The sequence below is a fragment of the Dromaius novaehollandiae genome, chromosome 8, assembly GCF_036370855.1.
Source record: "Dromaius novaehollandiae isolate bDroNov1 chromosome 8, bDroNov1.hap1, whole genome shotgun sequence".
Lineage (NCBI taxonomy): Eukaryota > Metazoa > Chordata > Aves > Casuariiformes > Dromaiidae > Dromaius > Dromaius novaehollandiae.
Window position 1 is genome coordinate 12,650,131 of NC_088105.1, and position 18,301 is coordinate 12,668,431.

Genomic DNA, 18,301 nt, shown 5'->3' on the forward strand with positions numbered 1-18,301 from the left:
AAATAGTTATTTCAGTTTACATCTATAACTTCTGTGTTGTTGGAGTCCTTGTTCAATGGTGAAGGTTTGTTATGCATCTTCCTTAAGTATCATTTCCCCATGTCTTGAAGTCTGCTAGGGAAAGTGAAACAGACTACAAGGAACAGGGAAAAGATGATGCAGTTCAGAAGAGATTCCTTTTTGATTTGGTCCTGCATGAATGAGTGCTGTAGGTCAAGAAAATGAAGACATATAAGTCAAAAGTGTATTGCGTATGGGGCTTGTTTTGGTCAGATGTCCTAGGTTACTGAAAGTGCAAGTCCCTTATTTCAAAATATTACTGTATTAACTATGGGACTGACATGAAAGTGCAGAGAGGGTGGAAAATGTAGCATAAATGCCATATAATGATAGCCTGGATAGGCGGTTTAGGTATAGAAAGAGAAGGGTAGCTCGGGGCAGGGTAAACCCTTGCATAGTATGTTGGAAATGTGGGTGAAGAAGAAGTATTTCTCTGTGGCCCTTCTGTTGAAGGGAAGAGAGGCACATCTTTGGAGGCTGTATACATTAATGGAGGGTTTGTTGAAAAAACTCCGCCCTGAAAATGCACCACCTTTCCACTAGTTGGGGATGGATGTTGGAATTGTAATGACGGGACTGCCAGTGGTGTTTTACTGGTAGAACCAGTTGTTCATCTCCTATAGCAAATTTTTTCTTCACTCAGCTTCTTGCCCTCATGGGGTTTTTTGGTTTTCTGTTTGTTTTCTTCCAGGCCCTGGTTTCATAAAACCTTGTAGAAATTTCCCATGGGTGAAGGCAGGTGCAAAAAGAAGAGATGAAATTTATATGAGGAGGTGGGAGGAAAAAATATTGTGTGTGTGTTTGTGAAATGAAAATGGAATTAACAGAAGTCTTACAAAATGCATAAAGAGCAGATGATGGAGTCCTAATAAAAATCAGATGAAGACAGCTTTTATGTCTATGAAGAACAGGCTAACAGGAATAGACTGTTTTTATTACAAATACCTCAGCCATTACATAACATTCTAACTAAATGCTAACGAATTAGTCTGTTACAGATTGCAAACACATATTAAAGGGAGAAGCTGTGTATCATTCATATTGTTCATGTTTATATAGATCTGACACTGTCTTGATTAACAGTAAGATTAAAGTAAGAACAGAAGTGTATTGTATGTCTTCTGTCCAAAGTATAATGATGGCAGCAAATTTTAATTGATACATTAAAAAAAAAAAAAGAAAAGGCATGTGTGCTATGCTTTCAGGATCTTAAAACACCAGGGACAAGGAATATTGCACTTTATATTTGGGCCTGTCAAATACAAGTTTTGGCTGAAGAACGACAGAATCACCCAGGTCTAGGTAACTGGAGAGAAGGTCTCCATTAAATAGCTCTTTTAATTCAGTGTACAACTGACTCCTGGGTGAAAGGGCTGCTTTACTCAATGTTTAGATGGTTGAGATGTAAGATGTAACTGGACATGCTCTGAGGTACTTAATAGTTTTCCATAGTAAAACCAGCAATGGCTAGGTTGGCTGTTCTTAGCACACTGCTTGCTTATGCTGGCAGATCAAACCTTCCCTACTTAGAAAAGAAAATCTTTTCAGGCTGTCCTCATTAAATCATGTAAACAGCAACAGCTTGTTTTTTAAAATTAAAATTTTTGTCAGCATGTGATCTTAATGTTTTTAGATTTTAGAATTTATAAACTCCAGGGGAAAAGAACTGTAGGTTTGTCTCTTAAAACTATGTTTGCAGGAACAGCAGTTAAACTAAGGTGTTATTTGTTAAAGAAACATTTGTGAGATATCTTTCAGTCTTTGTTCACCATATTAAATCTTCAGCTAAGGTGGACTTACAGGAACATCTTCAATTTTCCAGAAGAATAAATTCTTAATCAAGAAGCTATTGATATTTTTTCTCTCAATTTAAGACTTGATATGCTTCAGGACTTGTATTTTTTTTTTCCATTTCAAAAAAAATCACTTGCTTGATTGAACTGCCTCACTCTCTCTAGATCAAAGCTTCGATGTTTTCATTTTGCCAAAATAAATGGTTGTATTTACAGGGCTTGTTTTATAATAGTGTTTAGGACAGTCTGTGCTTCCTATATAGATGTATCTAAATGCATAAGTGTACAGCAAAAGTTCTAGAGAGGTGAAGCAATAATACATTTTCTCCTGTCAATACGAATAAACAGTTTATAGGAAAGATGTGCTCTAGTAAGAGAAACCTGCCTGTGCTGGCTTATTATATAGCTATATAGTTAATTTACTGAAGTCCCTGTGATTAGGGGATTTTTTTCATGCCCCAGATCAAGCTAGCAGCATGGACTAAATTTTGTAGCAGGCACTTAACTGTCAATAAAAACATTCCTTAACCTTAATTTTGATAGCATATTGAGCCTATGTAGGATTTTTTTTTTCTAGGTAGAATAAACAAAGAACTGAAGAGCAACTGAAAATGTTAAACTTCATCTGTAGCCATTTGGCAGATGCTACAAGTTAACTTCCATGTAAAATGGGTTCTGTGATGCTGAAAGGCAGATATATAAAGCTGGGTATGCTGATAAGGCTTTTCTAATTTAGTTCTTCATGCTTTTTTTTAAACAAAGCATAAATGAATCCAGTCTAAGGCAGATGGCTGAAATTCACTCTTTTAGCCCTTATTGTAATTAACCAATGTTGTCCAGTGCTGTTATCGGTGTGGTTTTCTGCAGTTTCATCTCTTGTGCTAAGTACTCTTTCCAATACAGGAGGGAGAGAGTTTCTGCTCCAAAAAAATTGCAAGTAATAGGGATGTACATGTAAGTAGGCATCAAGGGGATAACCGGCAGCTACGTAGAAGTTACTGTGTTCATGAACACCTGGGAGTTCCAAGTTGGGCCACAACAAGAGGCAATTTCTATTTTATGTATATAAATAAATGTTTTTATTGATGCTGTCAATAGTTGTATATGAGCATGGTGCACTTGACAACCCTGGCTCTAACTGTCAGAGTGGGAATATTCCTAAAATAGACTTAAAGGTGAATATGATCCAAATTCCTTAATACAGAAGAGAAGTTGTGATATACATGGATCAGGTTAGGAATGTTGTAGGAGCTGCAGGCAACACAGAATTCGGGTATTAAGCAAGGTAGGAAATGTGACCAGTACCTTTAAGTCATTAGATAACTGATTAGAACAATTATTTTTGAACAAAGTGTTGATGCTAACCCTGCGGGTGTATAGAATTTTTTACAGGAGCATTTATTCTTCGAATTTATACTATTAATAAGTGCACTGTATGAGGGCTACGGTCTTCAGTAGCAAAGATACCTTGAGAAGGTGAAGGGAAAGAAGTTAACAAAAAGCTACAAAGGGCAATTCATTTGGCAAATCTGTTCTAAAGAGATATGAAAATGTGTAAGGATCTAGCCCTAGAGTAGTTCTCGTGCATCGTTACAAAATATTCTAGAGGTGCTTATGAATATAAGAGGTTGCCTGAACAGTATTTCGAAGCAGCATCTAACAGTCTTCTGAGGTCAAGAACCTTAGGTGTAACTATTTGTTACTTAAATGATTTATGAATAGGGGTTTGAAAAAACAGGTTTTGCATAAAAACTATGACAAACTTATGTATTTGCAGCTGAGATCAGGGATCCTTTAAAGGTGTGGAAAGTCCAAGGGAGAAACGTATGATGCAGAAAGAAACCCACTACTAAATGTGAGCTGTGGTTCCTTGAGGAGGAGGCTGAAAATGAAGTGTCTCTTCCTCTGTCAAGAAATGTTAATTATTACAGTGGGATTTGGAAATTGAGTGATGCAGGAACACGAAATGGAAGTCATGAAAAAGATTCTTAGGCTGGGTTATTCACAGCAAGGAATTGCTTTTAGGTTTGTCTCTTAATCTGTCGTTTCCTCTTTCACTTCAACATGGTGTGGAGGGGTTGGAAATAACACAGGAGGCGTAGTTTGGCTTTTCAAGATCATGGGAAAGGACTTTGTCTTTTCAGCCTAGCAAATGGTTGTGAGACACCAGAGAGGCAAAGTGTACCACCAGTTTGAATAGTGGTGTTTCAGAGCTTGTGATGAAGTGCAAGAGCTTTTGCTGTAGGAGTATTGAAAGGAGTTTTCCTCCGGAAACTGGTCCATTTTCATGTACCTATTGATTATCTTTCATCAGCTTCCTAGAAACAACTGTTTTATACCTAACAGTGTGCCTCTGTCTTGTTCAGCCCAGCTGTTGTTTCTGGTAACTCATCAGAGACAGCCCGCTGCAGAGTCACAGATCTGGAGTGCTGTTAAGCCTGCATCTGAAGTCAGATCTTTCCAACTGCAGCTGGAATGGAGCCGCTGCTCACTGTTACTTCTGTATGTTTAGAAATGTGAAAGAATCCAGTAAGAGGTCCCTTCCAGCCTTAACCATGCTGTGATTCTGTGAATATGTGGAGACTTCTTGCTTTTTACTGTAGGGTAAAAGCAATTGTTTTTTGTTTATTTTTGTTCTTTTCCAAACTAGTACTCAAACCTGCCAGTATCACAAGTTCTGCTTATTCTTTTGAGTTTTTTGTGCTTTCAAACCTAAACTTTGCAAGTGAAAATAAATGCCAATCTTTTCAGTATTTTTGGCCCGCTCATTTGAATGGACATGGGGTCATCTGTATGTCATCAGCTGCCTAGCTTCTTCCACAGCCCCACTGTGGACTTCCCTTTTGTACCCCTGCTCTCAGGCACGCCATCCTCAGATCAGTAACAGGACTGACACAGTAACCACTACTCAGGGTGCCACTAAGCAGGAGACTTTCCAGGTAGCTTTCTATGTACTTGTGGACGATGGGTATATGCTAGTCTTTGCCTTTCCATGCTTCTGCTGGATGGTATGATGCAGTTGAGCAAGAAACATAAAGTAGTATTTGTGACAGCATGCAAAGTGCTTTCGTATTTTTTCCTTAAGGGACTGTTTGTCATCTTAGACATTAACAGATACCTTTACAGAGAGTAGTGGTGCTCAGGATAAACTAACTGACCTAAACTAATTTGTGAAAAGCCTAGTAAATTGTTTAACTTTATTTTTCTATTAAGAAGGAGTTCAGATAGGTATGACAGGTCGCATTAGACTTCTGTATTTGGAGAAGTGCTGCCTGCCAGCCTAGAGTTGGTAGTAGAGTACTGTTCTTTGATAGCAGGTATATGGCTTGTTTCTGCAGGAACTTGCAGGGGGAAAAAAATTGTGTTTTTTTCCCCTTCTCTAAAATAGGCAATGCTTCAGTTCTGAGAGCTTTGAAGTTTTTCTCATTTATCTAAATAATGGAAATTTCTTTAATAAACTCTTTTGCAAATCTTGAAAATAAAAATCTCTTTGGCATCTGCCAGTTGAAAAGCTAATTGGGTGAAAAGCACTTATATTGTTCTGTTCCCTGAAGTAATGAGAATGCATCTCATTATGATGTTCTTTTTAATTGTATAGAAGCTGTTTGGGTTTTTTTCCCCCCTCCCTGATCCTGGCTTCATTCCAGCACTTTGAAACTCCTGCCACAATTAAAAATTTACCGTATTAAAAAGTTTCTTAACCATCTGCCTGAAACTGGAAAAGCAAAAACCTGTCCTGCAAAAAAATTAATATTTAGTGACAAAGAAATGAAGACTCAAAAGAAACTGTCAGGCTAATTAGGAATAAAATAACTTGCCTTAAAAGTGAGCTGCAAAGAAGTTTCAGATCTTTTATTTTTGTAAAATGCGTTCAGTAGTCTTGCAAATCAAATTGAAATTATTCTAACTAATTCTTTAAGATTATCAGAATGTGGCAGGAACAGTTGTGTTGTGTTAGTGCATGAGTTTAAGACGTGCTAGTTCTAATGTGTGTGGCATGCACTGCCACTCTGTTACTGGAATCACTTGAAAAATCCTCTCTAGCAAAGAAGCTATTTAAATATGGTTTGATAACTTGAAAATGTGCTGATACTTTAAGGAGTGCTTCTGTTAATGCATTTATTAGTGATTGCTAATAAATCTTTGTCATTTTTACTTCTGTGGTGGTTGTCTTAAGTTTGTCTTTTCACTAATCTGATTTATGTGGAAAAAGAAATAAGTAAACAAACTAGAGATTTGTAATACTAATGAAGGCGGTAGTATGTTTTATGTGGTTGCTATACCCCACCGGCAGAATCTTAGCCCAGTAACTGTATTCCTCTCATATAATATGAATTGCAGCCTTTTTAGGATCTGGAAGCTTTTTATCCATGAGAATACAAGATTGTTTTTTTTACTACTGTTTTGTTGTGCCCCAACCTAAATTGTGGATTGCTCTAAGAAGAATCGTAAGCTCACTCTACTAGCCTGTCAGTCATTACTATTTGAGTTTGCCAACAGACATACAGGGTACTGTTTCTTTAAGCATGCATCCATGTTTATTTTGGTCATTAGTGAGAAGCTATCTGGGACAAACACATGGTTATATGGAGAACAAAAGTGAGATAGCCTAGATCAATGTTGCAGTTGGCGTGATTGTCCTGACACTGTTCTGATCCATTCCAGTAGGTGAATGCTGAGTTACAGCTGCAGGAGTAATCCAAAATGTGTTTGGTCTAGTAATGTGTTTAGGGTTTTTAATTCTCAAACTTTCTTGGTGCTTATGACACCTTCAACCTTTAAATCCATTCTTTCATTATTTGGTTGTATGCAAATTCCTTTTGTAAATTAACCTAAAGGTCTATCCCTCATGTTTCAGAGAAGTTTGAAAATATGACCAAAGTCAATTCTCTAAACTTAAAGGCAGCTTAAAGCCATTTCTGTCTAGGTCTTTTGAGCCTGTTTTCAGTTATCTTGGCTACACTGAGGATTAGAGACTCAGGACCGACTCTGGACGTTGTATATTTTGCTACTTGAAAGTACTTGAATGTTAGAATGAGTATGGGAGAGGATTTCTGTAGAAATGGGTGTTTGTCAGTCACGTTGTTGGAGATGACGTCTGACATCTGCTATATGATGTAATTATTCAGAGCGTAACGTTTTTTAGGGAGGTTGTGTTTATCTGGTTTAGTATAAGCTATATGGTTATTGTTGAATTTACCAAACTGTGTAGACTAAATTGTACTTCAGGTGTTCAGAGGTAAAGCATGCTAGGTTTTGTGTGAGTGGTGGCATGTGGAGGTGTGGTAGTAAGCCTGATTATTGTTCAAGACTAGGAACTTAAAAGTAATGACAAAGGTTTTTTATTAAAAATTTCCTGTGACACTTATACCCTCTTTCATTTTTCTAACTTGTGGTAGTTCTAAGAATTAGCTTCTCTTATGCTTTTCTTCTGAAATTCTAAAAATGGTATTTGTTGTGACAAGCAAGAGGGGTAGCTTTAAGTTTATCATCTGTATTTAGTTTGAGAATACAAAATAACTTGAGAGGACTGTTTCTTAATTTGACTTTGTATCTTGTCTCCATTAGCAAAATGTGTCATTTTTATGGAAACAGGAAAACTGGGTATAGCCATGAAAGTGCATCAGAGCTTAACAAAATGGTGTGATGATGATTAAAACCCCTTAAGAAAGAACTAGTTAAGATAACATTGGAGGCATTGCATATGTATCAGTGGTAGCACTTATGATATTGAGGATGATTCACTTATGTTGTTCAAGCTGTACGTATTTTGTGCAGAATAAAACTGCATTCTTCTGTTACCTAGTTTTCTGGGAACAACAAGCAAAACCAGGGACCCAGTAACTCTGTTTTTCATTGAACTTTACATGTTTAGACTGATATTAATTGTTGCCATATCTGTAAAATACTATGCTGTCGCCTTTCCTCTACGGAGGTTTTTGACTTAAAGATCAGACCAGAAAGAATGAAAATCTTAACAGAAGGCATAAAAGCAGTAGTCTGATGGTATTTTTCCCTGCAGGGAGGGAGGGCAGGGATTGATTGCTAGAGAGTTGTTCCTGAACTCTGTTTAAGTCAGCTGTTTGTCTGCTGCCGGTTGGTGGGTGTTTGCTCTCCAGACCTCACTCTCTGCATGCTGCTTGGGGGCATCTGTTGCTTTCTGAAGACTCCTTTTCTGCAGCAACATGCTGCCTCCTTACAATTTTTATGTTTGTCTTGTGGAAAGCCCCAGTGCCACCTCTTGAGCTCGTTTGTATCCTAGTAGCTATAAAGTAGAACTTGGGTGGCTGAGAGCTTAAATGTGTTGCTGGGTGTTCCTAAGCTTCTGAATAACAGCAATGAAAGCTGTAAAAGTTACTAGGTAGTTGGATCGTAAGCATATAGGAACTTAATTCCCATTGACTGCAGCAAGAGATGAAAGTCTAAATAAATTGGAGGGATCTTGGTTTTAGTTCCTAAATTTCATTTGGGTTTGTCAGCTTCTTCAAGTAAGAGAGGTGGTGCCAGTACTTTACTCTTCTGGCTCTTTTTCCCTTAGGAAGGAGGGGGTTTGTGTGTTTGGGTTTTGTTTGTTTTCAATTTTAACCACTTCCTTACTACTTTTGTTCTTCCTGATATGATGAGGATTTAGGGTAAAAGACCTACACTGGATGTTATCATGGCCATAAGAATTTTATGCAGAACTCCAGAGAGAATCTTACTCTCTCAGTGGCATGAGAATTTGCTTTGCATCCAGTATGTGGCTGTCTCTTTGCAAAGATAAGAAAGAGCGTTGAAAGAGGCCAGGTGGTGATTGGTCCTCCCGTAGTATCCTAACAACCTTTAAAACCTGCTATGTTGTATCTTTGTAGATCTCAAAAATATGGATTTCTGTTCTTTGATACTTTGTGATATGCCTTGCTTTATGGCTTCTGTAGGCAGTCATGCTATTTATTTGAAGAGTTTCATTGACAGCACTTTACATTTGAATCTCTTCTTGTGATAAAACTAGCTTTGCATCTCAAATATGGAAGAATCTACAGCCTGAAGAGTACTTCCAAGTGTAATTATAAGTAGTCAGACGTGTTAAATCTTCTACATGTATAATAGTTGAGAACTAAATACAGTTTTTCAGGAGATGCTTATTCTTCATTTTAGCATTTTGTTCACCAGAATAACTACATTTATATTTTGAGTACTTTGTATTTCCTTCCTTCCTTGTAAAATGCCAAAATAAGTAGAAGAGCTATGCTGATGAACAGCTTCCTGTAGGGTGGAAACTAGGAGACCCAAAATTGAGCCTGTGGGGTAAAATGTGGAAGAATGCCATAGACTAATCACTGAAAGAATTGAATCCCCACATAACAGTATTGCCTTAGATAATATTTAAATAGTAGTTGTCAGAATATTGAATTGCTTTATATGATTCTATAACTATAAAAACATAAAAACCAAAGAGATATCCTCAAACAATGTAAAAAGAAAGCTGTCCTTTCTTTCCCCAGAGTTTTTTATTTAATTAGCTATACTGGCACCATTCTATTTATGAGGGGGAAAGGACCCTAATCTCTCCATTCTCTGAAGTCACTTAAGGAGGGGAAGATTTCAGAAGCAGTCTGGCTATTAGAAACTTTCTTAAGTAAAAGGAAAATAGCTACAGGAGAATGAATGCTTCTGTTGGCAGGGCTGTTCCGCGGGAATATGATTTCAGTGCCTGTAAAGTGAAGTATTCATGCACATATAGTTAAATACGTATTCAAATCTGTGAATAGAGACAAATTTGAGGTTTGCATGGTTGCTGTCCTGTTATCTGCCTTTTTTGACTCCGCCGGCTGCTCTTATCTCATGTTTCCTATTGTTTTTAAGAATGTGCTGAAAAAGCTGAATAGAAATGGACAGATTATGTTTTTCTGCTAACTTTTTTTTCTGCTGCAGGATGTGTCCTAAAAGTTTATTTGGAAAGTGTTAGTACTACTGCCATCTTACACTTGAGAGACTCATAATGAATGTTCCCCAAGATATTTGTGGTTTGTTGCTAGTTATCCTGTTGGAAGGCCATGTTCAAGGTGTCTAGTATTTCTTACAGAGGACAATTTAACAAACTGCCTTCCTGTCTTCTAAGGAAGCAAGAGATGCTTATTCTATAGATAGCTAGTTTAAAATCGATGATGCATTTTGCAGTAAACTTAATTTCTGTGTAGACTTTATTTTGTGAGACTAATTTTGGTTAGTTTCATCACTTAGTTGGGTCAGTAGCTCTATTTATACCATAGTTTAGCTGTCTGTTAAAACTGATACAGACATATTTGTGGATGCTTACTTCTAGCATCTACAGACTGCATGTTTATAAGATGTATATGTGGGGAAATGTCCTAAAATGACACTTTTTCTGACATGATCTTGTTTCCACCTGACACCTCTAGTTTTGATAGTTTTTCAGAAAGTCTCTCTTAAGCTCTGAAGAGGAGTAATTTGAGGAATGATAGAACAAGCAAAGCCTGCTTTGCTACAGCTTTGTCTTATGGTGGAATGTTTTGGTTCTAAGGAGGAAAATTCATTTTGATTTTTTCCATTTGGTGGCTGTACAGAACATTCTTCTATAGATTGTCCATGCTTAGGGGATCAGCTTACTATACAGTTTTCCCTCAGAGGTGACAGACAAGGAAGAGATGGTGATTAAAGGGGGGTTTTCTTCCCACTCAGCCACCTACTTTCACAGAATTTATAGAAGAGGAGTGTTTTTGAGTTGTACTCTTTCAAATTCATCTGAAAATAGCCAGTGAGCCCAAAATTTGGCAATGGGGAAGAAAAGTAGGGATGGAAATGCACATTAGCCTGGCTTTCTAAGGAAGTAAAGGTTAATATAGATCTTATTCAAGAATGAATTGTAGTGAGGTCTAGCCAGCACTCTTTGAAGATTCAGAGTGCCATTATTCTTGCAGATAGTTTGCTGAGGTGTGTGAAATGGAAGCTCAAAAGGCCCTGAAATCTTTTCTGTAATTTTCAGCCTGCTTAGCAACAAACTATTCAACAATGAATGCTCCTAGAAATTACTCTTAAAATTTTTTTCTGACCTCAGAGGCTTTTCTTTTATTAGATGCTTTGGTTCAACAGAGCCTTTTGCTATTTAGGTGTTATGGGGGCGGGGGGGGTGTTGAGGCATGTTTTCATGTTGGGTTAAGCTGCCTGATGCTAGAGCTATTCAAAATTCCTCATAGTGGGATGAGTGGCTGAAACTTTGAGTAGAAATTGAGCCTGAAAAGCTGCAGTCCTGGAATGAAGCTTTGGTCACTTGAAAGTTATTGTAAATGTAAGCTCATCAGTTAGAGATTGCTTAGTGCATGTTGTTTGTAAACATATCCACGTCAGAGCAGCAAGACAGTATGTTTAATTGTAACTCCATTTATTGTTGTTACTTTTCTTTGTGCTAAATCATATATTCAGTAATTGCACAATATTTATGATCTTTTTAATAACAGGATTTCTTGATAATGGGTCATAAATAAGGCAAGAAGTAGTATTAATTGAGTTCTCAGTATCTAGAATCCAGTATCTTACAAGATTCTGTTTTTTAAATCAGTCATATTTTTCTGTAAATGGCTTAAATTACTGTCTTCTCTGAAGATCACACAGTTTTTCAGAATTTATATGGCTGTTTTTAACTGCAGATCATGCTTCAGCTGCGCCATTACGAAGCAACTTCTTTAGTGGTGTTCTAGAATCTAAAAATGCCAGACTTACAGTTGAAACGGAACTTTCCTAGCTGAAATTTTTAGTACCACGTTATTCATCTAGGGTGTTGAGTGCACAGCTTGTTAAGGTATTGAGAATGCTTTTTCAAAATCAGTAGCACTGAGGTTGGAGGAATATCAGCCTCTTACATCCAGTCAGCCATGTGGCAAAGAAGTTTGGGGGGGGGGGGGGGGGTTGTCTGTTTTATTTTTTAGTTCCAAAACTTATCAGAACCACTTTCTTCAGTATGCCAGAAATGAAGCTATTTTAAGAAAACTGGAATTATGGTCAGATACAAATGACAAATTTGTATAAGAATTTTCAGCCTCTTAAACACTTCATTTAACGTACTTAATATAGGGGCAAGATGATGTGAAACAGTCTTTCTGGATTAGTTTCTTGTTTTCTGTTTTGAGAGAGGTGCTACTGCGTCCCAGTTACGAGTAAACTTTCTTGTAGTGTTTTTGTGATTTTTCCCACTTTGCAGATGGGGATTTGAGGGACTGAGAGTTTATGGTCCTAAGAAATTTTCAGCAGGTTTGAACCCTAAATCATTGCAGTTTATACTTCTCCAAGCTCTGCCAGAATGTAGCACATGGATATCCTATCCGTATTAAATAGGAAACGTGGGAATGATTCCTGTATTTAGTTAATATTCATAAAACTTCAAAATCCTCTGAACAAACAAGTTACCAAACCTAAAAAATTGTATGCTTGTAGGTAAAATAAAACAAAACTCTTAAAAAAGAACTGATGGGACTACATAAATGATAATTATAATATTCATGAAGAAGTCTCTTGACATGTTAAGCTCTAAAAAAAACCAAGACTTTTTCTCTAGGAGTTAAAAAATAGAGCATATAAAGTATGGTTCTAGAGAGTTTGCCATGCAACCATCTGTGCTTACATCAGTTAAGGGCGGATGTCTGGAGGATATAGGGCATAGTAGTCTTCCTCTCAGCAGTCAGAAACTGCGTATATTGTGTCTTAAACATATACAGAAACCTATATAGTTGGAGGACCATAAGATACAGATAATATAGCTGTTTCCCATGGCACTAATAAGAGTTGATCTTCCCTTTGCCAAAAGCTGTGGATAAAGAAGCTATTTTTCTGCCTGAACCTTTACAGGCCTCCCTTTGCCTTTCCATGCCTGTTTGTACTTGTTCACCTAGATAACTCATACAGAATGCTTTTCTGTTCTCACCTGTAAGTATGGAAAACTGTTTTTTACATTTATAATAAAACTACAAAATAGTGAAATGGTCACGGTGGGAGAGGGGAGGAAACAGAAGAGAATTGCTGAGTTAAGATGTTTGGTATATTAAATTTCTTAGTGCTCCAGTCCTCAAAAGTGACCTCAAAAGTAATACTTTTTTTTAATTATATAAATATTTCTTTCCAAAGTGGAGATGAGATCTGTTCTAGTCTGTAGTTGGTCTCATGCAAAATTTACAGATATATGAACCAGTACAATTAAAGTATAAACTACTTGTTTTAGGGACTCCTGAAATGATCCAGGAGCTAGGAACTTGGTTTTGTTTTTTGTTTGTTTTTTTTTTTCTTTTAAGAAATATGATTCTACAGCCACGGTCTAGGAGAATATACTGCATTCCGTTTGCTCTTCCACCCCCTACAGGTATTTAAAGTGGTATAAGTAAATGTTATCTAGGAGCCGTGGCAGCTACTTACTGTGCTAAATTCTGCACACATACTTCTCAGTTCATTGCAGGGTCTAAATAAGCAACCAGCTGCAGTCTGAAAAATATTGACTGGTACAGAAATTACAGTAATATTTTAATCTCTGAATCACAAACAAGGCCACAGTGAAAGTCAGCTAATTTATTTGGTAACATTACTAAGTGGCTGAAATGTAATCTTTGTCCCTGAAGTTAGGGGCATTGTGCCTCCTGTCATCATACACATAGTAACTACAGCAATTCAAAATGAGCTGCTGACTAGGTTAAACTTCTTAATAGGGCAGTGAAACCTGCCAGCTGTTACTTCTTGTTTTGCTACCTATCCTTCTGGTTTTTATCATGGTAATTATTTAATTTTGGTAAGTAGTTCTGAAGTCTTTTATATGTTGCTACTGTTCAGGGGTATACAGCTGTCTCATGTTCTTACTCATTTGACAGTGGTGCTGGATGTCTAAACCTAGCAAACAGTAACACTTAGCTTTTAAGAGGTTGACTAACAGAGTTCAGACAGACAGCTAGCTTACTGATAATAGTTAAAGATATAAATATTAGGGCAAATGTTGAATCTGTTGATGCATCTAGTACTTGCCAATCTAGAACATAGTTGTATACAGAAATTAAACATGTTTTATGTTAAAATATCTCATAGATGGTACACAGAGGGGAGTGATTCTCAATGCTTCTGTATAGGAATGCCGTATATACAAGATAAATTTAAATGAAGAAACCAAGGGGCTTAGAGCTGGATACAGCCTGAAATTTTATTTCATATGGCTTGGAACCACTCTTTGTTACTAGATGCTATGAAGGTGCATGTTTAATGTGTGACCTGGCAGATGTATTTTTAGAGGGCCAGATGAGCTCTTCAAAGAGAGGATTTGTCATCTCTGCCTTGAGTACCTGGTCTAAAATTTAATTTTGCAAGTATATCTTCTTTAGCACCCAGTATCAGATCTAAACTTAGTTAAATGTGAATGTATTGACTGACCTAATTTGAGTGCTGCTTGCAGTGCTTGATCTATTTTCTGCAAATCAGATTACTGAGGAATGTGTGATTTTAATCAGTTTAAAATATTCTGGGTTTTTTTCTTTGTAACTTTGGAAAAAGTTGTCAAACTATGAATTTTAATACAAAGAATGCATAGAGCTCAGCTGTAATGAGCAGGGTTTTTTTTTTTTGCAAATTTGACATCAAAAAGCCCTACGGGGAAACATGATAGCCTCCTCTTGTTCTTAAAGCTATCAAGTGTCCTAGAACAATTACAATGATGAAGATTTGCCCAAGCGCTTCTGTACTAATACTCTGTCTTAACCATAACTCTTTTCCTTATAGAGTAAGACTTTCTGTGTGGTTTCTGCCAGAGGTACGAGCTTTGAAAAGTAAGACAAACTCAGGATTATTTTAAATTAACCTCAAACTGCCTTCTGCCCAGCCTGTATCTGTTAGGGCTTAGCTGCTTTTGTGGATTGGTTGGGCAAGCAATGACCGGAGTGTCCCCTCTTCCCCCCCCCCCCCCCCCCCCCAACCTTCTGCTATTTCACTCAGGTTTATGAGGCCATTTCTAATTTAGATATTCTGGGGGTGGGAATGAGTCTTGGGCTGAAAATTAAAACTCTGTATGAGTCTTTCTCATTTGAATGTGTGCCAGAGCATAGCTAAGTATTGAATAATTGTAATGAATTACTTGATATGGTTAATTGCATACCTGAAAACTTATTTGCTACCTGTGCAGCACTCTAGTATTTAATTGATGAGTACTTACTTTTTTGCTTGCTGCCCCAGGATGTTTGTGGTAGACTCTTGGTCTTGCATACTGTGATAGGAGAACTGAAGGAAAAGAATCTGCCTGATTCTTTCACAGCCATTGTAGTGAAGACCTTGTGATAAACTGAGTTTCCTCATAAAGAAGATGGGTTAATTCAGGGCCTAGTGTCTGATTTAGCCTCTAGCTTGATAAAATGGTCTGCCTTGATTTAGGTCTCCAGACTAGCTGAGAGCACTTGCATGGTCATGAATAATAATAATGGGCAAAGCTTGGCATGTTGTTGAATTGTAAATGAGTATTGGGGCTGCTGCAAACAGTGAATGGTTGCTTGAGTTGGTAGCTGCAAAAAAATAAGCTTATCTAAATTCACACATCAGGCTATATTTTCTTTTTTTCCTTGTGCCTACAATGTTGGTTGCGTAGTGAGCTGTAGTGTCCATGTAGGTTTTTGGATAGAGAAGGGAAGAGCTATGGAGAAGCAGCCATGATAAGGTAAGGTGACAAGGAAGTAAAAAAAGAAGGAAAAAATCAAGAAGATGAAGATAGGGAAACATCCTCTTCTGTTCACTTCCCTGCCCTTTTAAAAGACAGCATGTTAAAGGTGCCTTCTCTTTCATAGAAGAGATTTCAGGGGTGGACTGTTGGCCATATCCAAGGTCTGGGTTCTGGATACATGGCTCACTTGGCAGGCTGAATTCAGCTTGCTTCCATTCTGTATTTTACATTTTTGGAAGAGATGAAGAATGGCTTTTGGGATAACATGTGCTGTTGAAACAGGTAAATGCTGATTAGTGTGGCAAAAGGTTCTGGGAGTTGCTTTCTCTTCATGAGAGTGGGAAAGTGTATTTCTTAACTGTGTATGTAGCCCAGTAGGAAGCTGGAGACTTGCCCCCTTTGCAACAGTTTGCAAGGATTGTAGTGGAATAGGGTCTGGCCCAGTTCCTCTTGCAGTTGGACCATCCTAAGGCTATTTGTCCCTTCATTTTTTTTCTTAAGCTTTTCAATAGTGGCTTATAAACTGGGGTAGAAATAGCACATTGGAGTAGAAAGCAAAGTAAGGTGGGAATGTTGTCATCATCTCTGTGTAAATTTCCCTCATCTTTTGACGTTGGTTAATGTCTCTCATGACCAAATAAGTTCCTTATTCTTTGGGTTGCTTGTCCATGCAGACTCTTTTTAATACATGAATGCCTGCATGTGAATTGGGTGGTTCTTGAAAGTGTTTTGAGACTCCGTGTTTGATCAGGTAGTTCGTTGATCATCAGTTTCAAGAGCTAGATGGACAGCTTTCTTGCTGTCTGCTCTTAAAATGAAATGCAAGAACATCTGAGCTGTCTGAACTATTCTGGAATCTATATGGAAATAAACAAAAACAATTATCCTAAAGAGTATAATAGGTTTTTCGAGTGCTGTTAAGATTAAATTGACTATATAATAATTTTCTGCTTAACTGAATGCACGCTTGTGTGCCTGCCTGATGATGAGTAGCAACTCTGGCAAGTTCCATCTAAGAATTTTTAGTGAAATGTAACTGATAATTAGTGGGTTCTTTTTCTCAAGGTCTGCTATTCTGGGAGGAGGAGGGAGGAGAGGGATGACCTGCTCTGCTTTAACAGCCCTATAATTTACTGCTACAAGTAGCAAGAAGAATAGTGTAACTCTTGATTTAAGGAATTTTCCCCCCTCCTTGCCTGAACATGTTGTATTCCTCAATTTGATAAAGAAATTTGACTCAGTGTATTTAATTTCTCTAGCTACTGAGTCCATAATGATTCTAACTGGAAAAAAAACAATTCCAGAAATACTGAACCACAGTTAATGGTATATGAGCCCTTGGCTGCAGAATTGGGTTAAGTCATTGAGCTCCCCTCGTGGGTTGCTAACTGCTGGTGGAAACTTCACATGCTTTTTAGTGAGTTCACACACTGTATTTAATATTTTTATGTTTTTACAGGGTTTTATGTTGATGTTATAAAGTTCAAATTGTGGAGCTGGAAATACTTTAAAATGGCATAGTCTTAAGTAAGCTCAAGGATTCCTGCATCTAATGTATTCTAAAGCATCTCCATCATACTTAAAAGGAATAGCGGTGATACAGCAGTGATGATACAGTTAAATATGGTGTCAAATTTGTCTTACGAATTTCCTTAAGTATTGGCTAGTGTTCAAATTGTTTTACTCTTCTGGTGTTTTTATTTTCAGGCTAATTTTGAGGGGTGAGCAGGAGGTACCGGACTCGATGAGTTTCCATCGAAATGTCGGAAAAGTCGGGCCAGAGTACAAAAGCAAAGGATGGAAAAACAAAGTATGCAACGCTCAGTCTGTTTAATACTTACAAGGGAAAATCACTGGAAACTCAGAAAACCACAGGTGAGTACACTGACTTTAATTTTGCATTGTTTCTTCATCACTGTAGTACAGCCAATTAAGAGTACAAAGTACATGAGCACCTAACCACAGCAAGATTTTTGAACTGCTTGATACAGCGGTTAAATGGAAGAATTGTGGGAAGGAATCTTCATTACAGCTTCTGATTACTCGTAAACTAGTGTTTCAGTTCAAGGAGACAGTATTTTCAGTCTGGTAGAAAGCAGGATATAGATGAATAAGAACTATTTAATAGCTGCAATCTCCCTTTATTATCAGCACTTGACATGCTATTCCCTAGCTGTTTTTTAACTGTAAAGTGATGGGAAGTGGTATAACAGTGCTTTTACCACTGTCCATATTTTGAGATCTTTTGTGAATGTGTTTGTTCCTGCCCACCTTGTGGGGTATAAATAACAAAACCTATGCAGAACTGGAGGTGCTTGATCCACAAGATGGGAACGTGTACTTTCATATCAGGTGCTTCATCAGAGTTCTGCAGACAAACACTGGGTGAAACTTTACTGAAGTCCCAAATAAAGCCAGTGTACTTATGCTTTTTCATGACTGATTGGGTTGAGAAGCATAGGAGGAAAAAACCCTCTGAAGGCCTGGAATATGATTTGGTGTACTTGCTTAAATCTAGGGGGAGAGTATATGAAGAACTGGGGTGAGGGTTCAAACTTGACAATTATTTAAAATAATTAATCATTTTAAAGTTTACAATAGTGTTAGAGTTTTTTTTAAGTTTGAAGCTGAGGTACTTGTATATTATAACATACTTAGGATAGTATCTTGTACTTTCATCTGAATTAATTAGTTGGTAGGTTGAATGTCCCATGTAGTGCTAGCTTCGTACTGCTTTTCATACCTGTGGTCTGGAGTAAATGCACTTTGTAGGAAT

General features: G+C 37.4%; 1 protein-coding gene across 15 annotated transcripts in view; it reads left to right on the forward strand.

Annotated features, from left to right (window-relative positions):
• The window catches only part of PRRC2C (proline rich coiled-coil 2C), a 78,410-nt gene that overhangs the window by 2,054 nt on the left and 58,055 nt on the right, over nt 1–18,301 (forward strand). For all 15 annotated transcript variants that reach the window (XM_064515677.1, XM_064515679.1, XM_064515684.1 and 12 more), the window contains exon 2: nt 17,233–17,400. In XM_064515677.1, the coding sequence (XP_064371747.1) occupies nt 17,286–17,400 (115 nt within the window). In that variant the 5' untranslated portion in view covers nt 17,233–17,285. The remainder of the gene's footprint in view (nt 1–17,232; nt 17,401–18,301) is intronic.